Genomic DNA, 13,238 nt, shown 5'->3' on the forward strand with positions numbered 1-13,238 from the left:
ATAAAAAATATTTTTTGGAGTTATACTTTTGAAAATATTTAATCTATTTTATATATTGATTCATAAAAAGTAATTACATTTGAGTATCAATTAATTTATAAAAACTCAAGTTAATTATAAGGGAAACTTATAATGAAAGCAGGATAAGGGTGAATATGGATGATTTGGATGAAAGGAGAAGTGTTAATAGGAGGTTATGTTTTCTTTTGAAACGGTGACGTAGCTATTATATAAGTTTTAATATTAATAATGTACAATATGCGTTTATTTGGCTATTTCCTTTGGGTTCTTGACTAATAAATAGTGATGGAAAGAATTAAACTAAATAGGTGTAGTGTATTTGGAGTTTGGTAGAATAAGGTTATGCATGAGTAAATGTGGTGGTAACTGAGAGAGAGGAAAAGCTGGATAGGTGAATATATAATCTGTATCCACCACATAAGTTTTGTTGAGAAACTAATAACGCATTAGATTTCTGAATAGGAGACACATGCACGTACATGCTTACTGTCATGAAATTGATATGTACCATAATTGGGATAGTGGACTGGTGGTGGGTTATACTTGGCAAAAAGAAGAAAAATGCTACCAAACAATATTATACTCATACCAACACATCATTCATTCTCAACTCACTCTATTCAAAAATTTACATTCATACCTACACATTAATTCTTTATATAGATTAAGACTACTCTTCACCATTCACTTCACAAAATACTAAGATTGTAAGAAAATCGTTTAGTCACTTTACCTTAAAATTAACCAACTTTTTACTTATTAATTATTCTTAGCTCATTATTGTCCCTTTTCTTAGTCTTTCGTTTATAGTTAGTGAATTCATCAAATTTTTCATATGGAATATCGTGATATACAATAACGTTTTACATGAGTTAATTTGCTTTTCTCAAAAAAACATTGTATACACTCCTAAGAAAACAAAAAAAAAGAAACATAGTACTAAACAAGTTAGGATAGTCGAAAATCAAATATGGGCTTTGGTTGTTAGCAAAAGTACTAAGAGAGATTAATACATAGTTTTTTGCAAAATTTGAGTATTACAAATACATTTACATATATATGTAATTAGTTATGTATGTGTTATTAAGCATGCATTATAAGATGTGTTTATTAACTTTGCTTTGTCAATAAGATAACATTATCTAATTAACGTGTAGATGAGAGTATATGTTTTTTTCTAATATCTTAGAATTTTGAGAACAAACTTTTTCTCCAAAGATGCTTAAAGAACAACATAGGAAGCTTGGAGGAATAACATGAAATAATAATTTTGGTCATAAAAATTCTTAATTCTACCTGGAATATATAATGTAAATGTTATTTCGTCTAATTTAATTATTAGGTGTGATATATTATTTTGTGTGGATGATGTATAATTTATTGTGATGTATATTGTCAAATATTTGAGATTTTAGACGATATTTTTTATGATATTCCAATACTTGTTTATTTATGTGTTATTTATTAAAATAAGATTTCTCTTAATATTTTGTGTACCAATCGGTACTAGATAAGTCATGTCACTTAGTTTTGATGACTGATGACCACATTAATATATATTAAAGGCGTTTAAGAAATGACAATTATAAAAATTCCTTACAGATTATGATTATGTCCTACCAAATTCAGGTGACATCAATATACCAATATACTAGTTAGCAACTGATATTTTATTGATTCGGCTCATCACAACAAGGACACATGACTAAACACTATAAATAAATTCTTTACATAGGTGTAAGAGACACTTTAATCAGGTTTTACCTTATACACATACACTATTTACAAAGAGTACTTACTTTAACGTCGAAGTACCTTTTTCAAGTCCAAACTGACCGAGGACTGATAATAAAAGGAGGAGACTTGAAGGAAGGAGCAAGAAGACTACCGACACATCAACAGTTGTACAACCAGTTCCAAGTATTATATATGCTCATCTTTGTCCATACAGGTACATTTGGTTTAACATATCTTTTTTTTATGATGACATAAAACACAAACTTATTTAAAAGCCAAATAGATAAAAAAAAAACATATAATTTAAACAAGTATGATAGGAAAAAACAATCAAAGCAAAATAATTGGCTTTGATATACAACTTTGTTTCAACAATTTTGAAATAGTTTTCACATTTAAATTATGTGTTTTTTTTTATAATAGAAGTACACAAACTAAGATAAAATCCTCATATAAACACTCTCATTTTTACTTAGCTTTCTCTTCTTCTTTTTCTTTTTTTTTTCCTCTTTCTTTATATCTTTTAAGATGTAAGTTACCTCCTTGTTCTTGTTTTTGTTATTCTTTTACTCCTTTTTGAATGCCAATATCAAACGAAAGACTTGGTGGAATGGACAAATCTATATCAAGATGTTGGTTAAGCATAAAGGGAAAAGTTTGCAAATAGGTGTAAAGAACTTGGTTAGACTACTCTTCCATAGTGAGCTTTCATTTCAATATGCCAATCATAGTAGCATAAGGATGATGCAAATTTGCATTCTATTCTTCTTTGGCAATCTTATACTTGTAGTACTTATTATATTTAATTTTTAAATAAAACAATTTACATTGTTTTGGCATTTAATTTAAGAATATTATATTCCTTTTTAGTGTATTTTGATTTTGGTTTTTTCACTATAAGGTATTTTTTTATGTTGATTTTTCACATGTGGTAGTGTGTGAATTTGACATACATATTCTCCTCATTCATAAATTCCTCTAATCTCAATTTTACATGTTTTTTCTTTATCACTTGTTATCGTGCTTAACCTCGTAGAGGTTGAGTTGTGATACAAATTTATTAAAGCAAAAATCAAAAGAAGGATGTTGAATTGTATTTTACAAAAAGAGAAAAACGAAGACTACATCTAGTTTTAGGAAACCTCAAAGTTTCATTAAAAAAATAGTGTTACAATAATTAGTTTTGCATGATGTTTCGTCTATTGGGAAATTTAAGGGGAAGAAACATAAAGTTATTGATAATTCATAGTCAACACACAAGAGAATAATAACCACCTTAAACTTAAAACTTTAAGACAAAGTTTTTGAATCTTTTTCACTTATATGTTACTCAACTTCTTCTTTTCTATTCTATGTGAATCTTCAACTCACTTGAAAGTAATGATCATCATTGAGACACAATTGGTTAAAAATTCTTTCGTTTAATAAGATTATCAATATAAAATAAACTCACACTTGAGAGAAAGATTGTTAATGTTTTAGTGTGAATTGAGGTTTCACTATTTAAAAATGTTGAATAACATATAAGAAAGAAATAACAAATTGTTATGTGTTGTTAGCTTATGAAAATGAGTGAGATTTCCCTAGTATTTCTATTAAAGGTGAGACAAACTTACAAATTTATTGCATTAAAGTTTTTAATTAAAAGATGGTGAGTAGTCTTGTGTTATTGACACATTGTTAAAGATTTTGATGTTCTTTTACCCTTTTTTTTCATATAGTTTTTGCATAACCTTCTTTTGGATATAGATTCGATTGAAGTCTAGAAAGCAAAAATGATTTTAGAAATATGTGTTTTAGCCTTTAAATTTCTTTTCAAGAGGAACATAATCTATGGGGGCTTTTATAAGTTAACCTTTATACTTATGATTTTATAAGGAGAAATAAATTATATACTTATTTCTTTTTCATCACTTATTTAGTATTAAATAAAATTATAGTGGAATCTTTTGATGAGAAAACATTACACTTGTATCCATTAAAATCTATAATATATGACAGTTACACTCCCATTCTATTATTGATAACATAAAATTGTTAGGTTTTGTCATTTTTGAGAATTTGTTGAACAGGGAGTGAAAAAATGTAGTTGTAGTTGAATTATTAGACTGGAGTGTAAAACATGGGAGTTTTATGGAAGTTGTTGTAGAGTGAAAGAATGGAAAGAATATGAATACCATATTTCTGTTGTGATAACTGATTTTATAAAGAGAGAAGGGATTGGGTTTGAGAAAATGGAAAAGATAGGTAAAAAAAGAAAGAAATAGAGAGCAGTATTTATTTGAATAAAATAGATTGTTGGAAGGGAAAGAAGAAAGAATAGATAGAGGTAACACGCGCAGTTTGAGGAGAGTGAGGTAGTGTAAGATAGGGTCATAAATACAAGGTACAGCGTAGGAAGGGCATTGGTCGCTTGGAGAACGAAAGAGGCAAAGGTGGCCCTCTTCCCGTACTCTTGGATTGGACTTTTCTGGAAAGAGTTTCCTTTTACTACTATTATTCTCATTTCCTTTTCTGATGCCAAAACCTATCACAAACTCAAACACCCTTCACTCTTTCTCCTTTCTTCTTTCCCTTCCACACTCTGCTCAACACTCTCAATTCAATACTTATTATTTAATATTCCATCTTCTTCCCCAAAATACCCCTCTCCACCACCCCTAATTACTTTCCTTTTCTGTCCTCCCGTGGCACCCCACATGGTAAAACTTAGTCATAATCCTAAAAAGATAAAAACGCTTGGAGGCGTGGATTGAAGAAGGGGCTTTGCGACTTGCGAAATGATTAGCGATTAGAAGCTAACAAAAGCTATTTTTCAGTAATTATCTTTCTTTAGGACTCCTTGCGCTGTCTATTTCCATTACTGGGTAATTAGGACCCGGAAAGACACCCCGGATGCTTTTCGATTTGGTTAACGTGGGAAAGTTGTTTAAGAAAGAGATGGTTCTTTCTTTCCCCATTTTCTCAACGCCTATTTATCTCTCTGACCCCCTCTCTAATAAATACAGAAAAACAGTAAAAATAAAAAAAGAAAGAAAGAAAGAGAGGGTGAATTAGAGGAAATAATAATAAAGAAAACAGAAATAGAAATATTTGTTTTTTCGAGAGTGACGAATGACAAGAAAAAGGACAATCTAGAGATGGAGAGAGAATGAAATTATGAGTCATTGAAAAGAAAAGAGAGAAACAAGTGGTTAGAGAGAGAGAGAAGAAAGGAAGGGTGTTAAGGAGAGGGTGAGATGCTTTCGTCTAAGCTTGCTCAAACTGGCCTCGTCTATGCTGTATTGGGCAGTTGGGGAATACAAAGATCTTTGAACATCTCCTTTACTACATTTTTGCAACACCTACCTCTTTCTCTCTCTCTCTTCACTCGTCCTAGGTTTGATTTTCTTCTCTGAATTCCCAACCTCGCTACCTCCACCACTTCTCCTTTTTCGCATCTCCATTATTTTATTCTCAAAACCGCGACAACACACCCATAACACACACGCACGCAGTTTCAATTTCTTCTGCTCTAGCCAGCCCAAATTAAAATTAAAATAAAAGGGCAAGACAAAGGTTTGGTCTTTTGATGTGAGACTGAGAAGCACAAACCTGGGTTGCTAGTTTCGGTTAATGTTAGAATGTGGGATCTCAATGACTCACCCGATCAGAGGAAGGACGAGGAATCCGAAGGGTGTTCTTCCCTCAAGACTTCCATCGACGGGGACGATGAGAACATCAAAGGCAAAAGGGTTGGATCTGTTTCTAATTCGAGCTCTTCCGCTGTGGTAATCGAGGACGGATCAGAAGAGGAGGAGGAGGACGAAGAGGAGGACGAAGAAGGTGGCAGAAGAAGCATGAAGAAACGAAGCAGCAAGATTTTCGGGTTCTCTGTGACCCAAGATTATGAGTCCATGGACAGTGACCACCCACCTGTGACAAGACAGTTTTTTCCGGTGGAAGAGGCCGACGTGGCGGTTGCATCGGGTGGTGGAAGCCCCACCTTCCCTCGGGCTCACTGGGTAGGTGTAAAATTTTGCCAATCAGAAGCACTTGGTGCTGGAAAGTCAGTTGAAGTCTCTCAGCCTATGAAGAAGAGTCGCCGAGGACCAAGGTCAAGGAGTTCTCAGTATAGAGGAGTCACCTTTTACAGAAGAACGGGTCGGTGGGAGTCCCATATATGGTTAGTGCTTTCCATTTCATAAAAAAATAATGTGTACCAGAGGGTCTAAAAAATTGGACTTTTCTCACCATCAAAATTTGATTCTTTTCGGTTCTGTTTGTGTCCGTGGTATTGCAGGGATTGTGGAAAACAAGTGTATCTAGGTAAGCATAACGATAACAATGATTGTGTGTGTGAAGTGTGGCAGTTATTTTCCCTAAATCTTGTTTTAAGCGGCTAAAACGGTTTTTTTTTTCTTCTTTTGTGTTTTTTGTCTCAGCTATGATGTGGTAGAGACAAGAGTGAGTGTGTTGTGTTGTGTGTGTGTGGGGAAATTTTATTGTGGTGACTGACTTGATGGTTTTGTCTGGGTAAATTTGTCTAGGTGGATTTGACACAGCACATGCGGCTGCTCGGTGAGCCCTTGCCCCCTCCTCTAGTTTACCAAGCTTGTAATATAACTTTTTCTATGTCTTGAACCGAATCAAATATAAATCACATTTCGTTGTGGAAAATGTGAGCCTCAAAGAAAAAACCTCTATTTCGTCTCTCTTTGCAGTGCCTATGATCGTGCGGCCATCAAGTTCCGAGGAGTCGAGGCTGACATAAACTTCAATATTGAAGATTATGAAGACGACTTGAAGCAGGTGATCCGTTTGCAAATTTTATTTTATTCCTTCAAAAAGGGATTCATCCATCTATCTTATCTTCAACACTGCTCATTCTCCTACAATACTCCTGCGGTTACTGTTATTTCTTCTATCTCGAATTATTCTCGTCATTTGGCTGTATGCGATGTTAATATATAGATGAGCAATCTTACCAAGGAAGAGTTCGTCCACGTCCTTCGCCGACAAAGCACTGGATTCCCGAGGGGAAGCTCCAAATATAGAGGTGTAACTTTGCACAAGTGTGGAAGATGGGAAGCTCGAATGGGTCAATTTTTAGGGAAAAAGTATGCCTTCTTTTATTTTCTTTTTCTCCTTTGTTTTCTTCTAGATTTTCTCATTGTTCATGCTAAAGAATCTTAACTTCTTATCTTCGTCATTACTAAGATTAACTCATTTGATTCATTAGGTACGTTTATTTGGGTCTCTTTGACACCGAGATTGAAGCTGCAAAGTAAAATATCTTATTTTCCTTTCCACCTTCCATTCACTAGATGGCCCATCTCTAGCGAAGAATATTAAACTATTAATCATCATTAGGGTTTTAATTAATCGCACATTTTCACTGTAGGGCTTATGACAAAGCAGCCATCAAATGCAACGGCAAAGAGGCCGTAACCAATTTTGATCCCAGCATCTATGAGAATGAGCTTAATTCCGGTAAGTAATGGACTTTAAGAATTATTTTACAATAATCGTGCTTATCTTTTATTAATTAATCCGCATGTATACATGTATATCTATGAAGGTGCAGAATCCACGGGTAACGCTGCAGATCATAATCTGGATTTAAGTTTGGGAAATTCAAGTTCAAAGGCCGGCAATAATCAGGCGTTGGGGAATCACGCCACAAATGCTGGAAATCATGATCAACACCTCCCATCTGAATCTAATTGGCGAAATGGGGGAAGCAAGCCTAAGGTATTATTAATATATATATAGATTTTGGTGGTTTGTCCATTCCTTTTGAGTGTTGTAATATAATATTGTTCCTTGTTTTGGTTCAGCTGGTGAATATACTGCCAAAACCATGTAATAGAGGCAACAAGGACACACATGGAAGGGATGTGCACGGGGAGAGTGAAGCATTGAGGATGCTAAGTCAAACCCACCTTCATTCTCCAGCCTCCAGTGAGATGCAAAGATATGGTCCCTACAGGTCTCCCGGAGGAGAGTCTCAAATGCTTCAAAATTTTGCTCCAATTCACCCACCAAATTTTCATGTGGGTATCTCTACAATTAATTTATTTCAGCTCATACATTAAAGAGAGATCAGAAAATATAGAAACACGAGCCCCCACTATTATTACCATTGAGACACATTTTTAGTATTGGAGTTGTCAGCCAATATTTATTTATTTATTTGTTTGTTTTAGCAGCATCTTATTATGCATAGAGTAGTATTTAAATTTATTTATTAAATGTAGTTTCCCAGCAGCAGCATTGGAGGCCGTATTGGAAGTGATCTTTCATTGTCAATGGCCGATCAACAACAGTGGCAATCCGGGCCTCCACATTATTTAGCAACTGCTGCAGCATCATCAGGATTCCCACAACAGATAAGACCCTCTTCTCAAGGTTGGCTGCAGAAAAATGGGTTCCACACTCTCATGAGACCCTCATGACCCTATATAGAAATTTTCTGCCTCGCCAGTTACATTCAAATGATCATAATCTGCTCCCTAAGAATATCATCACCCCCACCACCCCAAAAAAATTATTTTCTTTTCTTAGCATGTAAAAATGGATCCGGTGTTAGGCTGTGTCCATGTCCAACCCATCCACCTCCTTTAGGAAGGCCATACAAGACCATAACTTGTTAACTATTGAGGTGAAAAGAAAGGATGAAAGAAAAAAAAGAATCCAAATTGGGTACTTATTTCTGGTCTTGGTCTGGGTCAGTCAAACTAACAAACGGACGAAATCTTTAACTAGATATTCTGGGCTCTGACTAAAATTTTATGATCTTGTATAACTCTGATTTATTGCTTTTCTGCGTTGTGGTATTTATGACAGCACCTATTCGTTTCTTAATTTGGGATGCATTGCTATCACCTACACATGGTTGTCAATTTGTTCCTTATTTCTCTTTGGATTGGGATTGGTCTTAAAAACTTTTCCAAGGAAAGATGCTAGCTTTGGTTGCTTAGAAGGGCAATGGTGGGTTGTTTAGCTTGACAAAAATCGTTGAGACAAATCTAGGTAAAGCTTAAACGAGCAAAAAAAGTTAAAGAAAATAAAATTATGAAGCAGGGAATTTTTATATATTCATAGGAGTAGGGTGGAGATGGAGGCAGGGAAAAATCAGAGAGATACAAAATGGTTTAATTTCTGGTGTCTTGGAAATATCATCGGATGGTGATGAATAGTCTCCATCAACGGTGTCCTTTGAATCAGTTCTCTCGGCCAAAAGCAGTCAGACAATGCCATTATGATGAGAGGGACCTATCATTGTTCGTCTAAAGCTCCAAAAGGACACTGATACATGGAGTGAGAGAGAGAAAAAGAAGCGACCAAAAGGGTATAATGGCGAAGGGGTTTTGAGAGGGTTTAACACTTTAACCATTCTCACTTTTAACCTTTGCGACAATCAACTAAAGTAAGCGCATAATAACAATCTTAATTAAAAGTATAACACAGGTTTTTGTTTCATCGTATCATATTAATATAATAGGGGATGTACTTTTGTGGAACAGAGGCGCCATTGATTAATGGATTGGTTGGGTTCAACGATTGTAGACATGTGAGTTTGAGAGGGAACAGCTTCTGACTCGTTAATGAATCAGACTCAATGTTTGATGATAAACTTTGTTATCTCGTAGGTTGCAAAAATAATAGTCTTCCCATTAAAATAATCATGCATTTGTTCTTTGGACCTTGTGTTTGGTAAACAATTCAAATCTCTTTTTAAAGCATACACGTTTTCGTCATCACCACCGTCATCTTAGATATTTTCACCAAAAGTATGCTTCAAATAGTTTAATATAACACCCAAGTTTTAGGTTTCTTCTATAACTCCTGGTTCTACAACCAAAATGGAAAAATTAAATAAACCAAAAAATTATTCAACTTAATCACTCTTTAAACCACATTATTTCAGTAAGGAAAAGCAACCCCTCTATAGTCCAGAGTATTCATTGATGATGTCTTGGAAATATCATCACACTTCCTTCGTTTCCTTTGGATGAATTACAGATAAAACGTAATTTAATTAGGATGCAAATAAATTATTTCGTTATTTCCTTTGACTATTTTTTATATAGAAGTTTAAAAAATCATATAAAATTATACTGATATTTTATATTAAACTAAAAAAAACTATATCATCTAACTTATTCATTCTTTTACTCTCTTCTATTTATTTAAATAGATGAAGAGAGATTTTCTTAAATTTTATCTTTTTTTTTAGAAAAAATTATCTCTTATTTCTTTTCGTTATTCAAACAAAATATAAAAATAAAAACGCATAATATTGTCCTAAATTATAAAAAAAGCCTCTATTATTAGTGTCAAAACATAAAATGTAACATTTTAAGATATATTTAACTATAATAAATGTAGGACTATGAACTCTTCTTCGTATAATAAATTTACTTAAGTAGAGCAGAGTTCATTCCCGTAGGATCTATGTAAAAAAATGCAGTGCTAGAAATTTCAACTTCTCTGAAAACTTGCATTGCGTGTATGAATATGTATATAAGGAGTATCTTTTCATTTTCTCGCATTTTTTGAAGTTTAATTGACCAATACATTTGTGATATGACTTTGAACAGGACGGAAGCCATAATGAATATTATAAAAAATACATAGAATCAAGAAATCTTTTGAATATGACATTTAAGGTGAGCTAGGAAAAAAATTGTAACCTTTATGCCTTGTTCACAAGAACAAAACTGTATATATTTTTTTGAAGTACCTTATTGTTGCTTTATAATAGTTCTTTAAAGTTTTTTTTTATTTAAACTAAGAAATATTTTTTATTTATTTTAAATGTAATTTTAAGTGAGTTACATATTTTAGTTCTTTCAAAAAAAAATATTTTAGTGTAGATTTATGTATCATTATATTTTTCTCTTTCCATATTAATTGAAGTAAGGGTATAATTAAAATTAATTTATGTTATAATGAAATTTTTAAAATAATTTTTTTTTGTAAAATGCAATAATTAAAAGGAACATATGGAATATTTTTGAATTGTGGTTAACATTTCATAATATCGTGGGTGTTTGATTTACAATTTAAAACTTGTAAATCCACGTTCGATGGCAAAGATAAAAAAAAAATTCCTTATTTTGGTGTTTTAGAATGTGCGAATCTCTAAATAAAGGGTTTCTAAACATAGTCATAATTGTACATGAAAAATGATATTTCAACAATCAATATACCACCCGACATCCTTGTTATAATAATTTAATAATGATATTTTAATCAATAAGAAAAATAAAATAAAACATGAGTATATATGTGTCAACAGTTCTGAAATAACTGTGTGCTTGATAGAAGTTTGTCATGATATATATATTTATAAAAAGTAAGATTGATAAATTGTGTATATTTATAGAGAATATATATGGTATTTTATGAATTGATGTTAGCATATATATCTAAAGTTGATAATATGTTGAAAGCTTAATAGATGAAGAAGTAGCGTGGTCCAAGATCCCGTTTTACAAACCCTTATGAGAGTAAGCTAAGAATGAAAGATAGTTGGGTCAGATGAAGAGAGGCAGTGCAAGATAGATGAAGAAGAAGAGGTTGGTGGTGGTCCAAATATTTGATGCCATGGACCTTGATTCTACGTAAAGAAAGGAAGAAAACAAAGCCAGTAACTCTGCAATTCAGTGCTGAGTATAGGTTAAAGCCTCTCTCACCTTAGATCTTTTTTTTTTCTTTGCATCCTATCAATGAGACACTGCTACACCCAGTGAGACTCATTTCTCTTTTTCTCCCACGTCCATATTTATTTTTCCCTTTTCTTAGTAGTTTTATTTTACCCTAGGAGGTTTAAGGTTGAAGGGAAATATAAGGAAAAGATAAAAGCAGAAGCATGGAGAATGTTAAAGGTACATTAAAGAGTGTAAGAAATGTGAGAAGTGAGATGAAAAGTGAATATAAGAATAAGAAGTGAAAAGAATAGCATGGTTGAGTTATGGTGAGAGAGTGAGACAAGGTGGGTGGAGAAAGTGAGAAAAATGGAAATCGAAAAGAGTAAAGTGATGTAGCAAATGGGTTGGGTCGAGAGCAGCTTTATTGCCCTTTAAGTTGGGCGTTTCCATATATGGAATTTGTTGAAGGGATGGAAAAGAATTGGGGTCTACTTGAACAAAATTGTTTTTTGAAAGACAAAGTTGTTTCTGAATGGTGTGGTTTTATAATAATTGGGAAGTGGTGTGTGGTGGAGTTTGTTTCTGTGATGATGGTAATTATAAAAATTTTTAAAAAAAATGAAATGTGCGGAGATGATGGTGACAGAGACAGAGAGAGTAGGAGTTTGGGTGAGGAGTGATTGGTCCTATCACACACTTTGTGGTCTCGTTTGTTAGATCGCTTTCATCATTCACTGAGACAAACTACTCCTTTGGTTTCCCTTTCTGGGACGCGCTTTACCCCTTCTCTCTCTCTCTCATTCCAATTTTCACCCTCTCTTCTTCCATACACAACACACTTTCCTTTTCTGGCATTCTTGTGGGTTTCTTATTGTATTCACCTGCATCTGCTTCCTTCCATTTTCCTACCACGCACCCAGGCATATATGTAATTTTCTATTCTCTTCTGCTCTGCTAGATCCTCCTCCCATGTGATGCTTCTTTCTCTTTACCACCACTTCCATATTTAATCCAATTTTACTATTTATAGTACACTAAGATTCTTTTTTAATCAATACTTCTAAAATAAATAAATAACTTCACTTTTCAACCGTCAAAATCTCTATTTTTAAGTTTACTCTAAAACATCTCATAATCTTAATATACTTTAATTTCAACCAAAATACTCTCTTGTTAATACAATTATATTTTGTTGCCGCCACTCCATTTTCAATACTCTAAATAGTAAAACTGTGGAAAACAAATTTCAATTTCAAGTGTTTAATGCAACAGAACCTTTTAATATTTACTTAATTAACTTATAGCATTACTACTAGATAAGAAAAATAATTGTTTTTATTTGAGGATATAATACTAGCAAAACATGTATAAATGATATTTTTTTAGTATAGTTTAGAAATTGTCATAAATTTTTATTATTATTAAATTTAATTTATTTATAATGGTTGTTTTGAATGTCGTTATATTTAATTAAAAACATGATTATTTGATAATTGTCATTTTAGATCCTCTTTATACTGTTCTTTAATGTTATTTTTCTCATTCTCCTTTTGTGTTCATGTTTTATTAGTTTTTTCTTTTCAATCAACTACACATGTGTCTTTGTACTTAACAATTATTATATTTTTTATGCATCATATTCTATTTCGGTATCTTCTTCTTGTGTTACTATCATTTTCTTGTTAATGAATAACTCATAATCAAATATTTCTAAATGGGATATACATTACAAACTCATTAACTTGAGATTTTGGATTCAAGTGGTGTCTTAATCTCTAATATGTATTATTAGTTGTAATTAATTTTTCGTTAACTCCTCACAATGTATTGTTGGTTATGACT

General features: G+C 32.7%; 1 protein-coding gene across 2 annotated transcripts; it reads left to right on the forward strand.

The window, feature by feature from the left end:
* The first annotated feature begins 4,700 nt into the window (after positions 1-4,700).
* Positions 4,701-8,604, forward strand: LOC137808283 (floral homeotic protein APETALA 2-like). 2 transcript variants are annotated; one of them, XM_068609314.1, is made up of 10 exons: positions 4,701-5,923; positions 6,041-6,066; positions 6,288-6,318; positions 6,462-6,549; positions 6,712-6,857; positions 6,980-7,024; positions 7,142-7,230; positions 7,325-7,491; positions 7,578-7,793; positions 7,998-8,604. In XM_068609314.1, exons 1-10 carry the CDS (start codon positions 5,382-5,384, stop codon positions 8,193-8,195), a joined length of 1,548 nt encoding a protein of 515 aa, XP_068465415.1. In that variant the 5' UTR covers positions 4,701-5,381; the 3' UTR covers positions 8,196-8,604. The 2 variants fall into 2 exon arrangements, with proteins under 2 accessions (XP_068465415.1, XP_068465414.1); XM_068609313.1 differs by having other exon boundaries at positions 4,826-5,923; positions 7,319-7,491.
* Positions 8,605-13,238: the final 4,634 nt, after the last annotated feature.

This window comes from Phaseolus vulgaris, chromosome 3 (assembly GCF_000499845.2).
Source record: "Phaseolus vulgaris cultivar G19833 chromosome 3, P. vulgaris v2.0, whole genome shotgun sequence".
Taxonomy (NCBI): Eukaryota; Viridiplantae; Streptophyta; class Magnoliopsida; order Fabales; family Fabaceae; genus Phaseolus; species Phaseolus vulgaris.

What these genes read in the sequence shown, in the direction of transcription:
- LOC137808283 (XM_068609313.1), top strand. Translation starts at nt 5,382, where the DNA reads ATGTGGGATCTCAATGACTCACCCGATCAGAGGAAGGACGAGGAATCC. An exon ending in TGGAAAACAAGTGTATCTAG is followed by an intron (nt 6,067 to 6,287) that starts GTAAGCATAACG and finishes AAATTTGTCTAG; the next exon opens with GTGGATTTGACACAGCACAT. An exon ending in ATGAAGACGACTTGAAGCAG is followed by an intron (nt 6,550 to 6,711) that starts GTGATCCGTTTG and finishes GTTAATATATAG; the next exon opens with ATGAGCAATCTTACCAAGGA.